Source organism: Zeus faber, assembly GCF_960531495.2.
Source record: "Zeus faber genome assembly, chromosome: 7".
NCBI lineage: Eukaryota > Metazoa > Chordata > Actinopteri > Zeiformes > Zeidae > Zeus > Zeus faber.
In genome coordinates, this window is record NC_137203.1 from 19,744,685 (window position 1) to 19,763,112 (window position 18,428).

Genomic DNA, 18,428 nt, shown 5'->3' on the forward strand with positions numbered 1-18,428 from the left:
AAACTCCCACAGTACAAAAGAAGAACATAATTGTGTCTGAAATCAGGGCATTATTTTACTTCATAAGGGATTTAATTGGAAATATCCAAAGTTGACTCAATTCGCTGAAACAAACTCAATAAAGAAACATCCAAACTCAGACAAATTCCCAATTTGGGTGCATTTTTTGGGCGTGGTACCGACACATAAGAGAAATGTCGTCCGCCCGAGTGTGATCTAAAGGCGTACAGAGCACAATGGGATTTACAAGGTGCTGTTTGTGGTTTGTTTTCAACCTATTAAAGCTCTTAAAGGAAACATCTCCGGGACAGCAGTATAAGTTAAAAGTTAAACGTCAGACTTTTAAGAGCAAGGTGTCCCTTTAAATGCCGTGGCTCACATTTACCCGACTCTGAATGGGACGGGAGTTCAAATTAGTCTGGCCCTGCTACACCCAGACCTCACCCAAAAACGCACGAAAACCGCCTTCAGACTTTTGTTTGTTGTTACCAGACTCCTCCTGCTGGGTTGTTTCCGTGCCACAGGGAAAAGGCTCTCCCCGAAAACCCTTGTCAGCAATTTGAAAAATCTCTCCGAGGTTCCAACAAAAAGGTAATTTGTTGGCATGTGCCCCTTCTTCCTCCCTCTCTCTCTCTCTCTCTCTCTCTCTCTCTCTCTCTCTCTCTCTCTCTCTCCGCTCGACCATGGGAACGGGGTCACCGCTGTGGAACCAGTGATGCAGCCGTGGCCCAAAATATCGCTGCCCTCGCGGTTTCCTTATTCGCTCTTCAAATAGTGCGCCGATGGAAATTATGCTTCAATTTCCAACGGCGCGCTATTTGAAGAACCAACAAAAAAAGACGGCTTCGGTCGGCAGTGGAACAGATGAGGCTTTTTGGTCAATCGCATCAGTGGAGGCAGCGTGTGACGCGCCCCGTCGCAGTTTTGTTATTATGGGCCTTCCCTAGCGTAAAAGTAGGGAAAAGTAAACGACACCGACAAATTGACACCCATTTTGAATGCGTAGGATTTGTTTGATAACTTTATTACATTAAAGGAATGTATTCAATTTCTAAAAGGAGCAAGCATCAACAAAACAACTTCATTGACTGATTTTCTAGTTTATATACAGGTGGTGTCAAAACAAGTGCATTAGTAACTGAACAGTGTTAGGCACCGTGTGAAACATCAAACTGAGTCTTTTTCTTGTTTTTATAAGCTTAATGCAGAGTAAATTAAAACGTTCTACGAAATCCTCCCAGCGGTTATTCAGTTTGTGAACTCAGACAAACCTGCTTCGCACTTCATCTTCTTATTGACGTTGCTGATATGTCACGGCAAAGAGAGAAAAATTAAAAAACGAAGGAAACACACTGCACATTCTTCGGTCCTTACAGTTTCACAAAATAGCGAAGGAAACCCACAGTTCGCGACTTCACCACATTATACAGGAATTGGCGTAAAGTGCAGGCATTTTGCTTTCCAATGAAATTTTCAGGCAATTTTTGTTGCTTTCATAAAATGTCTTTCGTGCATTTCGCTCTACAAAACATAAAGAACGGTTAGTCGTTATTCACTAACTGACCACGACACCCTCAATGCCAGGTACCTGTGACCACGCCCTGCTCGCTTCCAGATAAATCCTTCCACCTCTCGCACATCGCCCGTGCTGCCGTTTCCTCATCAGGCCTCTGTTAAAGGACCAGCTACGTGGACTCTCCAAACTGCAGAGATGACGACCGTTCACCCGCAACCGCAGGATACGCGACGTCCGGTCTTCAGGACGCGGCATTTCCACGCACCTGCATTCTACGACTAGGCTCACAGCTACTCTCGCTACTCTTTCCCCTCGCCCCCCACCCGGACCGCCCGACGCTTCCTTCACCCCTCGTACAGCGGGGTCACGGTGCCGTCTTTCCACTCGATCAGGATCTCTCCCCGCAAAGACGGCGACGAGCGAGGGAGGCGCATGGCGTGCTTGGTGAGCGCGGCCCTTTCGTTGGGCACCGGGGACCCCGGGACGCTCGCCGCCTCTCTGGGGGCGTAGGACCTGAGCACGCACACCACCTTCTTCCTTCTGCCAAAGGGGATGGAAACAAAGCCGAAACGGGTGAGGAACAGCCGGGTAGCGGCTGCAAGTGCATTTGAAAAAGGGCCATTGCAGGGCTGTGAGGAGGTCAAGACTCGAAGAAAATGCTTCACAGACAGACAGGGTGGTCTGTGTGAGCTCTCACCTGTTGGAGTAAACGTTGAGGATAAGAATCAAAGTCCCCAGCACCAGAGCTAATGAGCTCAGCACCAGCATGGTTATCTTCCAGCCCATTCCTGCACACACACACACACACACACACACACACCCACACACACACCCACACACACACCCACACACACACACACACACACACACAAGGTATTTACAGACTGCACATAAAAAGCCTTGTGGTAAAATGCCACAGTCGCTGATGCACAAGTACTACAACACACCCACCATAACATTTCTCATCGTTTCTTATATTCAACGCCACCTAGTGGCACTGGGGTAAAAGTGTCATTGCAGTTTCAGACAAATTGTATTTTTCACTCACCATAGTCCATGCTGAAAAATACCATTGTTGGATCTGAGGGTGATTTAGTGCCGACGGACGAAGGAAACATCTCTGTAACAGAGTCACCTTGATGAGGATCGTGGTTTGTTGCATCTCCACCTGGAGGTACAAAGAAAACGATGTTACTCAGCTGACTTTACAACCATTACAAGATGGGAGAACGTAATCCCTTTGTTTTGTACATACACAAAAAAAAAATGAAGCAGCTTATATAAGGCAGGATCGAAGACATTGTGTCTCACTGATGCGGGACCACTTAACTGAATTAGTGTCCATCAGCCTAAAAGCATCTACGCTATAATGCAATTACCAACCACTGGGAGCATGTGGGTGAAAGGCACATGTACGAAATACAGAGAGGATCTGAGGAAAGTCTCTCCATCTTTAATATATAGTATATAATGATAAACTGAGCGTGTAGAAATGGATGGTCATTCAAGCCTCTCCGAAGCTCTGCGACATTTTTGACTGTACAAAAATAAATAACTCATGTTTTTTATGAACGGCAACCTAAAAAGTGTAAATCGGGGGCGTTGCCCTTTCCAAATACTGTCTGATCCCCTCAGGTGTGATTTATTTACGTCGCCTGGATGATTTATCCAATGGCTGAACGCTGGGAAGACAAACTGCGTAGTGTTAAAATGTTGAGTTGGAGGGATCACATGTCCATCGTGTAACCCCCTGTGAATTGACTGAATATTACTGGATACACAGTATAAAACACGACACATAAAAGGCAGAGCACCACAACATGCAGCAACATTTCCACCTTGAAACGCTGCCAAACATAGAAGTGGAAATCTAGGAGGGAAGACAATGACAAACTCCTGCTTCCTTACCCATTCTTCAAAGGTTAACTTTGTTCATAAAATAAAAGTGTTATTCTCCTTTGAATCAATCACATTTATTACACGGCTCTCATCACTCCATTCAGATTGGTCAACAGCGACAATCGGCAGTCAGTTATTTCTGAAGAACGACTGTAATGTAATAATAATAATAATCATAATAATAATAAAATAATAATAACAATGATTCTCCGCCTGCTTTCACATCTCTTGTATCGCTCTGCCTAGATCTACTTACTTAAAGTTAGCCAGCGTCTGCAAAAAACCCCCTTCAGAGTGATACAAGACCTGATCACCCTGTGGCTGCCATCTGGCTGCACATTATCCCTTACATGCACAACATTATGTTAAAGGACGATAACAACAGCATCGGGTCATTGTTATATTGCTTATTGTCTTACTCTGTTGAGGCAGTTTGTGTATATCCGGAAGAGCGTTTGGTAAAACCACGGGTCCCAGGGATTTCCCCAGATGGAGGTGGTGGTGATGGAGGTGGAGGTGGTGGCCGGTGTCTCTCTCGCTGCAGACCGTCTGGTTGTCCAACGTCCACCACCGGCTGCCCTGCTGCACGGAGGACAAGTGGAACTCACTATTTATCCTGACCTTGTCTGCGTTACAATGCACCAACCCGAACCAAGACACTAATGGAAATGTCACCTGGCCCGATAAACACATTGTGATTCTGATACCTGCTTGTGTTCCTTAGAGAGGAACACCAAAGTTGAGTCTTTTGTGGCGATGAGATGCAGCCCCTGGCCCAGCAGCGTCAGGTGACCTCTTTTGGAGCAGGACCACGCCTGCTTCCCATGCTCCCGCTCCGTCGCCGTTTCGCCTCCATCTCCAACACCCTTCTCCTCCCCCACCGCCTCCTCTGGTCCCAGGGGGCAGGGCTGCAGCCGGGCCCCCTCGTACTGCTCTCGGGGCGCGGTCAGACACTCTCCAGACGGCTGGTTCCTCAGGGCTCGGCCGTCTGGGAGCCAGTTCCACTCCTGCGAGGGGGAATCGGGGCTGCACTCCCCAGTGGAGACCCTGCCCCCGGCCGGGCTCCCCGCGAGACATCTCCCCAAAAGCTTGTTCCGGATCAGGAACCCTGTCGTCCCTGTGGGGAAAAGGACACGGATAAGGGGATGTCGCCATTATTACATAGTCGCCTGATCGCAATTATTTGAGCCGATCGCAATCTTTTCCACAATCGAGGATTCAACAGTCGTATTTGATTCCCGTCCAAATTTAAGGACAATTTTAAACAAATGTTAGAAATGTTGCAATAAATCTGAACGCGAAACCAGGTGAATTTCCATCTGTTTGACTTTACTCAATCTGTTATGTTCTGTTCTTCAAAAGCCAAAAAAATGGCTCTTCTGCAACCGGTGGACATGTATGAATTATTTAAGTATTAATAATTAAATAATTTGGTATTATTTAATGCCACTTTTATAGTGCCAAGTGGCATAACATTTATTATATTATTATAGTGGCATAACGTTATTAAAGTGAATTCAATTGTTAACTGTAATTATTTGGATGACAATCGATAATGGCAAAAATTTTATATCCAGGTTTTTTTTGTTTTTTTTTAACAAATACCTCGATATCGATAATTTGACAATATGAAACGCAATTGATTGAGCTGCCATTTTAATATTTAATCCAAACAATTCAAACTGAATTGGGCATTGCATGCGTCACTTGGCATATCGAACTGCCAGTTGCAAAAAAGGCATTTTCCATTCGAATAAAGAGGCTTTTCGCCGTTTCCAGGGATCATTGGTGCTCCCATGAGAAATATTCAGTCACAATATATATTTAGCAAACACTTAGCGTTGTGGATACTGAATATTGTAAAGCAGCAGGTGAAGTTCAGAAAAAAATGCATTACTTCACGACCAGCGCGCAGCCGAGTGGACCCGTTGGACTCCGCAGCCTTTGAGGCAACTTTTAAGAAATCGCGACGGTTCGACCTGGATCCACACCGCGACATCGATGGGAAGGCAAAGCCCCGCAGTCCACCGACCGGAGGGACTGGCAGCGAAGAAAAGCCATTTCTTATTTCCCTCCAGCGGTCCGCCAATAACCCCGCGTCGTCGCTGCTTCCGAACGGATCGGACCGAGATCAGTGTCGACCGCCGCGGGAGTAACCGGAGAACAGCGGGAGCGGGCGTGTGGCTCCGTCTAATTGCTGGGGTTTTGTCAAACTTCATCCAGCGAAACACTGGAAGTAAAGCGTCCTCACCTTGGTGAAGCAGCGCGACAAGAGCACACGCCGCGAACGCGCTCGCCCCCATGGCGGCCGGCAGACGGCTCGGGAAGGTCTCCGGCGGCAACGGCCTTCAACCGTCGACTGAGTGGAACAGGGGGGGAGTGAGCAAACGCGTATGCAAAGTGCATTCCGCATTAGGGTGGAGGCGGCTGCATTCCTCCGCCGTGACGGCGGGGCCGCAATCCGTAATCCGCCTGAACCCACATTCGCGATTCAAGATTCACGATTCACGATTCAAGTTTCAAGGGGTTTATTCGCCACGCACGCATCCATACTTTCATACATATATGCGATGAAATGCCTTCACCCCGCACCCGGAGATGATGCACAACGCTCACTAAAACGATGTGCTCAACTACTTACTAACTATTATTCGAATGGAAAACTACAAATGACCATGGACTAATAACAAATATGACCTAAATCAGAAAAAAAATCCATATAATAAACAAAGAGAGCAAAAAATATGAACCGAAAATATCTAGCAACAACAGTGTTATTATTATTATTATTATTATTATTATTATTAATAACAATAATACATATAATAATCATAATAATGATAATAATACATGTATTACATTTAATTCATGAGGACTGTTAAATACCATTACCCGCATTAAATAATTGATGTCACGTGGCTTATAGTTTGAATACTGTAGCGACACTATTCCTTGTTATAATTGTATTATTTATACTACTAATAATACTAGTAATATTTTTTTATTTAATAATGATAGTTATGAATGTCTTACGTGTATTCATATTTATTTATTTTTTCGTAAAAACATAAATTATTACATTAAATTTAAATTAGTAATGAGAATTAAAGACCCTTTTGTGTTGTATAAATCATGGCTTATAGTTTGAATACTTTCGCGGCAATATTTCTTGTTGTGATTGTATTATCGTCGCTATTATTAATAATACTGCTGATAATAATCGTAGTTTATTTAATAATAGTTATTCATTTATTAAGCACAAGTTATTTCATTAAAATTAAATTGATAATGAGACCCTTTTATGTCACATGGTGTCTGGGTGCTTGGTGTATGTACTGCTAGAAAATGAAATATGTGTTTACTTGGTGTGGTTTGCGTACCCCACAGAATACTAATGAGAAGTGAGGAGCATAAATCTGTGATGGAGAGAAAACAGTGGAGCATGTTGAATGGGAAGGTCTGCTCGTTAAACTGAGAAATGGGACAGCACTGGGGGTCACGGGGGTCACGTGATGTTTTTCTCGACAGTTTGGCGCGCGACAAAGTGAAACAAAACAACAAACAAACAAAAAAAAAACGAGATACAATCATTTTAAAAATATAAGCCCGTCTGTGGACTGACATCAGAAATCGACGGTATGTCGGAAAATGCGAAAAAATAAACTGTTATAATTTACATATTTTTCGATTTTTAATTTGACATGTACTTTTTTTTTTTTTTTACATTTTCAGATTATATTTTATATATGTTACATTTACATTTCAACATATTGATGTAGTCCTAAAGTGGTCTTCGCTCCCACAGATGGAGGTGCACAGTCCTAAATGCAGTTCATTAAATGCAGCCCTGCAGCAGAAACAGGTAAAGACTTTCATGTATTATACATACAGTACACATTTATTCATACATCACAGGAGCAAAAACAAAACGACAACAACATTTTGTATTGGAACGGATGTTGTGCAACAGAATACAGCGAGTACAGTGAGTAACAACCAGGGACAGTAGTTGTTCTTTGCATGAGACTTGGAGGGAAACATGTCAGTGAGGGATTCAGGAGGCAGAAAACAGTGCACCCTACGAGGGTACGTGGCTGGTTGAGATACACAGACAGACGTGATGGGAAAAGTATCCCCATTACGCAAGGGGGTTGTTTCCTTCCGTAAGGAAACGGAGTGAAATAAAGTTACATACATCTAAAATAATAACACTGTTTTATGCGCCGATCACGGGCGCCCAACTGGCGCACCAGTGATTAGGGGCCCGTGGGCATAGTCGGTACCGTCAGAGAGGGAGCGATCGGGGCACAGAGCCGGCCCTGCGGGGCAATTTTAGATTCCGAAAACCCGTAAGGTAAAACTCTGGATCGGAATAAAAACGTATGTCCAAACACGCACGCACGCACGCACACACACACACATATAACTTTTACCCAATCCTGTCAGAAGAGAACACATATTTCTCATCAACTATAACTTTTTTGAGAAAATATACCGTCCAGATCAACAAACCGTTGCACGTCAGTGGCAGCCATCTTGGCAAGGTGCCTCAGCGGCGATAACGGATTCAACAGACCGTTCCACATGAGCGGCAGCCGTCTTGATAAGGTGCGTCAACGGCTCTCTGAATCGTCGTCGTATCAAACCCACGCCACATTAGATAAACGCTTGTGATCGGCCCGACCCTGTGTAGGTCAATGGAAATGTGTTTGAATGGGACGGTGGCCAGACGCATTCTGCGGAGCAAATTATACATGAGCTCCCTGATTCTTCTGGTTCTCAGGCTACAAGTCATGGTCAAAGAACACAAAATGACTCATCATTGCAGGTGCATTGGTGTTTGCGATGGTTTATGAGTTTGTTTTTTTTCGTTTTTTTTTTCCATTCTTTTGTCCACTCCCCTCCCTGTATATTGACAGCTTATGGTGACCTAGTCCAATACAATCTTCAGCTCACAGGCAGAAAACACATGTGGACCATCTGGATGTGTCATCTTGATATAAAATATATGGGTGTTTTCAACATTTAGACATTTTGGAACATACTGAAACAACAATAACAACTGTTTTTTTTGGGGTCTCTGGAGTTGTAGGGTCAGTGATTTAATACTGTAGCTGGCCCCATCATATGCTTTTTACCAATATCTCTGAACAGACAGTTCAGCTATTTACATCTTTATTATTACTATTTGATTGCCTTATATTATAAAACACGTTGAAGTGCATGGTGTTATTATTCTTATTATCGTTATTGTTACCTTCATCGTGGGACATTTTCGCACATTAATCAGCTATTGTATTAATTAAAAACCTATATATACTGTACATATACACTACTCACAAAAAGTTAGGGATATTCGGCTTTCGGGTGAAATTTCAGGATGAACCTAAAATGCACTATAACCTTGACAGGTGAACTTAATTTGACCTTCTCTAAACTTTTGAATGCACATGTTCAATGTTTCAGTACGTTTTGCACAACTTGCTGCTCTCTAACAAGGAGCTGAACGGCAAAATTCACAACAGGTGTTTGATCCATGAATCGACCAATAAATGTCCTGGTTCAATTAGAATTGGTATTTAAACAGTCCTCTTCATCATGCTGTTCACATTTTGACATCATGAGACCAAGACGACACCTAACAACTGATCAACAGGACCTCGCCATTGTGAGGCTTCAAACAGGATGTTCTCAGAGGGAAGTGGCCACTGAGCTTAGAGTGTCACAGAGTGTCATCAGCAGGTTGCAACAGAGATACAGAGACTGGAAGAGTCACAGAAAGGCATAGAAGTGGACGTCCTTTGGCCACATCCCGCACTGATGAGCGCTTCATTGTGAACAGTGCCCTGCGGAACTGGATGATGAATGTCACTCAACTCCAGGCACATTAAAGGGAGGTGAGAGGCACCCAAGTGTCACATCAGACAATTCGAAACCGTTTACATCAGCGTGGTCTGCGTGCTAGACGACCTGCAAGGGAACCTGACCATCCACCAGGCACAGGCATCATCGTCTTGCACCGGCCAGGGAGCATTGACGCCGGACGAGGGACCAGTGGCCTCAGTGCTGTTCTCTGATGAAAGTCCATTCACGTTGAGCAGAAATGATGGCCGCCAACGATGTCAGAGACGTCAAGGAGAGCGCTATGCATCAGCCACTGTTGTCACCAGACGAGCCTTTGGTGGTGGTGGTGTTACAGTGTGGGCAGGTGTGTCTAGTCAATACAGAACTGCCCTACACTTTGTGAATGGTACAGTGACAAGCCCATACTACCTGAATAACATCATTAATCCAGTCATTGTGCCCCTGCATGAACAACACAGGCCTAAGAGTCACCGCGTAGAGGCTCGTAACTCTGTACCCCGGAACCTCAGTGACCTGAGGGCCGCCCTTCAAGAGGAGTGGGGTGCCATGCCGCAGCAGGTAATAATTTGACTTGTGAACAGCATGAGATGTCGTTGTCAAGCTGTAATTGATGCTCAAGGGCACATGACAAGTTATTGAGACATTGACATTTTTTGTTGTGGTATACCCACCACTGTTGTTGGTTTTGTTTCAATAAATTGTTTGAGATGAGGAAACTACCATTGCATGCTTCTACTTAAATGCCCTACTTTCATGATAAAATATCACGGTAGCGTGAACTTTTTACATTTTCAATAAATTTCACCCAAAAGCCAAATATCCCTTACTTTTTGTGAGTTGTGCATGTGTGTGTGTGTGTGTGTGTGTGTGTGTGTGTGTATGTATATATATATATATATATATATATATATATATATATATATATATATATATATATATATATATATATATATATATATATATATATATATATTTATTTATTTAATTTTTTATTTTTTTGATATCTCAGGTGTTCTTTCATGTTTACATTACCGGAGTTAAGTGCACTTTTTATTTGAAAGTCTTATTTATTGTGCTGTAGGATCGTTCATCACTGCGGCTTCCTGCATCGCTGATGCCTCCTTTGGCTTGGACTACAACACTCCTTACCTTGGTGTCTTTCCTAAACTTGAAAGTAAATCTCCCTCTAATTGTGTCCCCATCAGAAAATGTCCTGTCGACGTTCAGAAAGTTGTAAGTCAGTGTGAGGTCCTTCGCTGAACTTGAAAGCATTTGTTTCACTGATCCAATGGATTTACTGAGACTTAAATTAACTTGTGGCAGATGAAGGATTCTGGAGTCCCCCCACTGATATTACTGAATACTAGTACATGCCTGGTCAAAATGTAAGACTTTCTAACACATTTCAATGGCACAGTTTGACAAAATGTCAGCGATTCAGTCCTGTGGCTGTGTTCCACAATGGAAGATAAAACTGCCGGTTAAAGTCATACATCAGGAAAAGACAGTCTTTGTGACTCAGTCGCTGAGCCCTGAAGGCCCCCCTCCCGCTGGCTCGCTGTTTATTGAAATAAGACACTTTCGAACGGGCCTGTATGCTCTCATCACATTTTCATTAGTAGAGGTGACATGAACCCTTAACCCCTTCCATACAGTATGTGTACTTCCACGATGATGTCTGTTTTATTTTGTCTTAAATTTATCACTGTGTATGTGCACATTTTTTTGTTTAACATTCATCTGTGTGACTATCTTGGGTTTATGTTGCAAGATTTGTGAGTATTTTGTAGGAGATAATGTGAGGGTGACAACACTGGAAATCATACATTTAGCTCCGTGTGTGTGTTAATGTGCACTAAATCAAGAGAGAGAAGAGTGAAAATTCAAAAGACAAAGGCATTGAGAGAAAATGGACTTTGCTTCTTTATTGTTCCAAACTTCGCGGAACATACATTTAAGGAAAATGGGTGACTAGGTTTTTGTAGTATTTACTCCAGGACTTGAACGACCTGTACGCTGCTATTAGGCCACAACTGGTAGACAAGATGCTTGACCTTAGACCTTTAATAAATGAACAAAAAATATTCACAAATCCTCAGATCAGTGTAATACATAACACTATCTATAAACAATTGAAATATTTTCAAAGAAAGTTCACACGTTAAAAACCTTGATTCATACACTGGGTATCACAAGACACCGACACTTGAGTAATTTATGGCTGTAACAGTGTTTGACAACAGAGTATAGTCTGCTTTAGTGCAGGAGTTGTCACTTCTTCTCCTTTCGGCCGCTCTCGTTAGGGGTACATTGTTTGTTTTTATTCACAGATAATGCTTGAGGTATAGTTACCTGAAAAAGAGTTCCCAGGGGAAAACATCATTCTTGCAAACAGGCACTTTGAGATGATGTTTGGACAAAGAATTCACCTTGCCATGGATGGGTGGTTAAGTTGCATATGCAGGTTGTTTAACAGGCACCATAAAGTGAGTAGATAAAGAACAATTAGTAACCTAATGCAGAAAACAACTTTGGTTAGTCTAATACATACATACATACATTCATACATAAAAATGCCCGTCTTTCCATTTTTCACACCCTATTTTTCACTGGCCGGAGGAGAGAAAAGAGACATATATGATGGAGGCTCTTCATCCTGTTGGGACAGGAAGTTTGTATTCATGGCAGGCCCAAAAGTCGGCAAATTGAACGTCGGTGCTGTTGAGGTCTGATCAAAAAGAGGTGGAGCTGAAGGGTTTGGGTTAGACAATGGAGCAGGCGGGGGCAGGGGAGGTGTTGGGGCAGACGGCATCAAGGGGAATGTTGGGCCAGTGGGAGGAGGGGGATGATGCACTTGGGAGGATGACGAAGATGAAAAAGGAGACCCGTATGGAGAGGCCTGTTGGGGCATAGGGTTATAGTAGCCTCCCGCCATGGCTGGGGGTTGCACAGAGTACGTGGCAGGTTGAGCGGGTGGCTGATAAGGGTAGTAGGCGGGTGGCTGACCTGGATATCCCGGAACGCTGTTGCTGTTGCTGCTCAGGCCCGAGGCTGCTGGGTAACCATATGCACCGGGACCTGGTGGCAGCGCGGGATGAGGCCCGTAAGAGGGAGCAGGGAGTGGAAAGTCACTTCTGCTGGGTCCACCAGCAGCCACCGGTGGGAAGGGACCCACAGCTCCACCTGGCTGAGGAGGTGAGGTAAAGCCAGCAGGCAAGATGACGACTGGAAATATGACCTCTGGATCTGAAGCAAAGCTGATATCCAAATATACCTGGGAAATAAGTGCAGTGAGATATGAGTTTTGATTTGTGTTTTCAAAATAAAATGTCCAATATATACATTTTAAGAAATTGCACAAAATTATTGAAACATTTACACTTAAATTAGTTGAATCTAAATTGAAATGGTATATACTGTAGGCCTGCAACATTTCAATGATTCATCACATGATATAACACCAATACCTTTAGTTGGTATTCAACTGAAATGAGGTCAAAATTCTGGATGGTTTGAGTCACGTCACCGGGAATCCTCATCGCACATTTAACTGTCTTCTCTGTGCTGGGTGTAATGACATCCCCGGCCATTTTGCAGATGGTATTCTCCGAATATTTTTTGGAGGTATGTGCACGGTACACGATCTTCTGCTTTAAACTGAATTTAGGCTTCATGTCTTTGGATGAGACATTATTGACTGTCGCCACAATCACCGCCGTTTGACCTGAGGGAGAAAGGGCATCATTCAACATGAGTCCATACGCCAACAAACCACTTCTACCAGTACTACAATCACTGTGGGGAGAATGTGGATTTTCCTTTTTCAGATCTTTCAGATTTTTTTCAGATCTTTTGATTTTCAGAAAAGTGGGTTGTTGAAAGAGACTTACACGGGTTTGAACATATACAGTCAATATTCTACAAAGCGTCTTAATCACTTTCACTAGTGTTTTTTGTATTTTATGTGTAAGTCTGACCTGGTCTGATTACTACCAACGCAAGATTACCAATAATACAGCTCAATGGATTGGCTTAAACATCAGTTATGTAGTTCATGTATATAGACGACAGAGAATTAAAAGCCCTCTCAACAGTTTTGGCGTGTGATCTCCAAAGTTCTCCTCGATACGTCACTGGTGTCAGTGTGATGTGAGCTGCCAGGTGATTATATGCTGGTCTGCCCGAAATAGGTGCCTTCTTGCGTTGCCTGGCAGCTCTCCAGGACGGCATTCCATTTCCATGTGTTGCAACCCCACCTTAAACCACCCCAAAATTTCCAGATGGAACAGTGTGAAGAAGTTGAGTGAAGGTTATGTTACCTGGGGCGTACGCTCTGCTGTCGACAATCACATCCATGTGTACTTGTCCTTTGGAGAAAAGCCCCATCTCTTTGTTAGTGGAACCGACTTGACGAGACTAGAGAGCAATAAGGGGCAAAATACATGTTTTTACTTAACTCTGTGTTTCTCAAGCACCCGTCCCCGACACCTGTTGGGTTTCGCCCTTGAGCCACGTCAGAATCAGAACCTCCGTGAAACACCATGTTGCTCATTAATATGTTGGTTATCATTATTTACAACTATTCAAAGCACAACCTTGTTGAATGCTTTACTATCGAGAGACATAGCACTCTGCTGCAGCTTTGCACTGTGCTTACAGTCCAATTGGGCAAATATTTAATAGACAACTTTTGTGCCGCTGTCGCCAAGACAACCAGATCGCTTTTGTTAATCGCTCAGAGCGCTCCGTGCAAATAATCGACACCCCTTTGGAAATAAGAGAGAAGAAACAAGCATGCGCACTGAAGAGGTAAATTGAAATTGTCACTATTTTAGTTACATTTTATTTATTTTGGTTGCGCAATCATAGACACACTGTATATACATAGATGCCGCATTGACTGCTTTGGCCTGTTGCTGTAATACGTCAATGTCGCCACCATATTGGAACAGACAAGACTGGCCTTTAAACAAATACCGGTTACACCTGCTAACATCCGGCATTTGTCATCAGTGTGTGAACCGGACACCCAGGTTGATCCGCTCCCTTTGGCCCCTTTACTACCTGTGCGATGCGATGCCCATTGAAGTTTGGGACATTGGCGCATCAATTAGACAGGAATATCCGTGCGTCATTCCATCATTTCACATCCCATTTAGAATCCAAAATCGTTTAAAGTCACGAACACCCTGGAAAAGGGGCGTGTCATGGTTCCAGTGTGATTGGGAACAAAACAGTAGAGGAGAGAGCAACCTGAACAAAAAAAAAAAAACCATGAAACTGTAAAACTTGGGGAAAAAAAAGTATTTTGACGCGTTCAAAAGAATCGGATCGTTCGTGAACGACCCGACACTACAGTAGAAGCAGCATGGAGTATCCATACCCACACCCACACACTCCGCTCCCCGCCATTGAACCCGCACCGGCAGACGCTCCTTCGGTTCGGAGACAGTCTTGGGGCGATGCTGGAGTGGCTCGGAGCCCGTCAGGGAGCTTGGGGGTTCTCCACTGCGGCCCCCACACACATTTTGTGGTCCTGCACGCAGGAAAAAGTCAATAACTTCTGATTTTGGATTCTAAATGAGATATGAGATAATAGAATGATACAGTCCGTATGCATAGTGATATCGAGGCTTATAGGGAACCAATCTAAACGCTGATGGTGTCATTATTCTACAGCCATTACACTGTGCAATCAACATTAACTTCAGAATGAGAAGTTAAAGCAAAAAAGTTGTCTATTGCTCCTTTGAAATCTCCTTTTTTAAAAACAGGGAACTCGTATTGTAGTGACACAAGTCTTAGTGTATTTTTTGTTTTGTATTGTTTTCAAAGACAGTCATATCACATTTAATTTAGAATCACTTTTTTCAATTGTACAATTGTACAATTCTGGCTACAGCAGGTTGCCTTCACTCTTGGAATGAAGTGGCACAACTTCCTGTTTCTAGTCTCTTACCTTAGCATGGATGTAGCAAAAAGCGGGGATTTTTAGAGGCGCATAAGAGCCAATTCAACTCTGAAAAACCTGATAAAAAGGTATGGTTTGGGACCATTCATTTTTGTTGAAGACTGTCTGGCAATATTGGCAAAAGGAGATTCAACATTGGTTCGTGAGCTTTGCCGTTCGTCCCACTTAAGATGTAAAATCACATCACCACAATGGCATGTCATTAACGCTCGCATCCTGCTCGGTCATAAAAGTGGGCCAGTTACTCCCGATGCCCTCCCATCCGCTTCCTTCCACTTCCCTCCAAAAGCCTGATTTTGGTTTCGTGGCACACACACACATCTTACAAACCATCAGGTGGCCGACGTCTGTTACAGCCCTGGAGACAAATCTGAGCTCCTTCTCTACTCCATGGTCCATCCTCCAGGACCTGGAAAGCTTGCATTCCAGCTTGTAGACAATTTTTCCATGAAGTCCGCTGAAGGAGGATGGCATACATCTGCAAAACAAGTAAATAAGTAGCCGAAATCAGTGGAACATAAACTGGCTCACGTTGTGTGAACGCTGTGTAAACAATAAACAAAGATTATAAGGTGCATAACCTCTTATTATCACTGACTCCTATAAAAAAATAAGAAATTCATGAATTGCGGTAAATCAAATGACTCATCGACACCTTATGCAAAATAACTTATAAATCCAATTTCTTTATCGGTTGACAAATATCTTATTCCATTTCATTATTGATCTACCCATTCCGGCATTTCATAGTCAATTTGATTATTTATTGTCTTCAACTGTGTTGTTCAATGGCCCATTTCAGATGTAATTTAGCTGTTTGGTGTAAAAAACATTTTCCTTATTCATCCTCCAAATCACAACCTTGGATTCTGCAAGGCTGGGACCACGTGGCCACGCCTCCGTCCGCGACGCCGGACGGCTCACGACAGATCACGACAGCCGCGCACCGTGTTTATGACCGTGAGACGCCTCGCGGGACGGCACGTCGTTGCCGTGACAACCCGGAACTCGGCCGGTTTTCTCGATTTGTTGTCTTTTGAAAAAGTACATTTTGACAACACCGCACGGACACCGTGCAACGACCAGATAAGCGGCAATGTACGTAATACGTTAAAAAAAAAAAAAAAAAAAAGGGGAAACGTGCTGGTTCCCACTCTTCCCAACCTACCCCAGTGGTATTTGCAAGTTGTATTTATACGTGTGAACTCCTTTGGGCAGCGCGGTATCTGCAAGAAAAAGGTCAGGGTGTAAACACGCTCCTGTCGTCACCACACTCAGACTGAGGACATTGTCGTCATCTGCAGCTCATCCGTTGTTGTACCACATCCGTATTTTTGTCATCGTGTTTTATTCATCCTGTACGATCTATGGTTACATTTAGCCCCCGCGGCCGACACTGGCGCTACACCCCGCCCCACCCCCCCGGTGCGGGGGGGTGGGGCGGGGTGTAGCGCCAGTGTCGGCCGCGGAATGGTGTGTTAATGACATCCAGTGTATTCGGTTTCGTTTTTGGACCGAGCTCGTTTACGCCAATCTCTCTGTCCTGGGCGCCGGTGTGGGCGTTGGGCGAGCGACCACCCCAGATCGCCGTCTTTCCCCCCCCCCCGTGGGTGCCGCGGCCGGGACAGAACGGCGCCGGTCGACTGAGGTGGACGCCGGCGAAAGTGTTTGAACGGGGCGGCGCGGCGCGGCGCGGCGAGGGCCGGTGTCGCGCTCGCCCGCCTACCTTCGGGGATCAGCATCGCCTTCGCCTTGAACAGCCTCCTGCTCTGGGAGTGGCTGTGGTTGCGGTCGCCCCGTTTCTCGGACCAGTGCACCCGCGCGTCCCCCTTGGCCTTGACGAACAGCGTTTCGACGCTGGTCTCCTTCTCCAGGTCCAGCGTCACCGTGCCCGTGATGGTGTCCCCTTCGGAGAACGTCGCCCGCTCGTTCAGGGCGTCGTACGTCAGAGCCAGGCCTTTTATTGAAGGCATGCTCGGTGTCCGGTCCACTCCCGAAACATGAGGATATGTCTCTTCGGTGTGGCTTTTCCTCGTCTTTTTTTTTTTTTTTTTTTGCAGGGTTGTTTGCTCGTAATCGGCTGGGTGGGTCTAGTTGTGGAAGTAGTCACGCCCAGCGGCTTCCCCCTAATGGGGAGTGTAAAGAAGTGTTAGGACGCCATCCAACGTGTAGTAGGCGAAAGTGCGGCCAAGTAGTGACCGCCGACGAGTCGGCCCCGTGAGCTATGTGAACGATGGGAGCCGGTGTTGTTGGCAAAAAGTGATCGTCCGCCAAAAAACGGATTGCCCGACAATCCAGCGTCTACCTCGTCACCGAAACCTTATTTATGCCTCAAAATGACCCGGTTTCATTCACGGGGGTTATATTTGACAGATCAGAGCCCACTCAATCCCTTTATCCGTTCAAATGCCTTTTAAAGGGCCAAAACGAGTCAACATGCAGTTTTCCACTCGCCGAAAAGTGATCGCTCCCACCTGGTTGACGTAAAGGTTGTTTCTGCCTCTGAATGACTTGATTTCACTCTTGATGGTTACATTTGATGGATTATAGCCCACCCAGGCCCTTTCACCCGTTGCGTTACATTCAAAGGGGCCAATACATCCCATAAAATGCTGTTTTGCGCTTGTCAAAAAGAGATTGCAGCTCCTACCTTGTGACTCAAAATGACTTGGTTTCATTTCTAAGGGTTATATTTGACAGATTGCAGCCCACCCAGGCGACGGCAATCACTTTGTTGGCAGGACACCAGATCCATACACTTTTTTTTCTTTCTTTTTTTAAATTTTTGTGAGACTAGGACTATTTAATTATTTTAGGAATCGGTTAGTTGCTCTATAAGAAAGACATTTTTCCCCAGGACATATTGTGTGTTATCACCGGGTGCGTTGCATTACATTTCACTGCATATATGTATGAAAGTACGTATATGTATGTGACGAATAAACCTCCTGAATCTTGAATATATTAAGTATTTGTTAAATACAAAGCAGAAACGTCTCACCTTGGTGATAACATGAACTGCCAATCACGGTGAAAATTTTGCATGTTATATAATATGACAATACTGTATATTTAAATCGCGGGAAAAGAAATGCACGACGACGATGTCATCCGTAGTGTGTGTTATTTTTGTTTTACAAATAGGATGGTTACTCTTTACCGATTATGATGAAATAT

The 18,428-nt window shown here is 44.3% G+C and overlaps 2 protein-coding genes across 2 annotated transcripts; both read right to left on the minus strand.

Moving 5' to 3' along the window:
• Positions 1-1,012: 1,012 nt before the first annotated feature.
• Positions 1,013-5,782, minus strand: LOC307233169 (uncharacterized protein). The gene is made up of 6 exons (XM_080004393.1): positions 5,667-5,782; positions 4,123-4,532; positions 3,835-3,997; positions 2,565-2,684; positions 2,214-2,304; positions 1,013-2,056 (listed from the first exon to the last, which is right to left on the minus strand). The coding sequence occupies exons 1-6, from the start codon at positions 5,716-5,718 to the stop codon at positions 1,861-1,863; spliced, it is 1,032 nt and encodes a 343-aa protein (XP_079860519.1). The 5' UTR covers positions 5,719-5,782; the 3' UTR covers positions 1,013-1,860.
• A 5,418-nt stretch (positions 5,783-11,200) lies between these two features.
• Positions 11,201-17,309, minus strand: LOC307233302 (arrestin domain-containing protein 3). The gene is made up of 6 exons (XM_080004614.1): positions 16,978-17,309; positions 16,420-16,477; positions 15,582-15,729; positions 13,600-13,696; positions 12,748-13,004; positions 11,201-12,554 (listed from the first exon to the last, which is right to left on the minus strand). Exons 1-6 carry the CDS (start codon positions 17,222-17,224, stop codon positions 11,880-11,882), a joined length of 1,482 nt encoding a protein of 493 aa, XP_079860740.1. The 5' UTR covers positions 17,225-17,309; the 3' UTR covers positions 11,201-11,879.
• Positions 17,310-18,428: the final 1,119 nt, after the last annotated feature.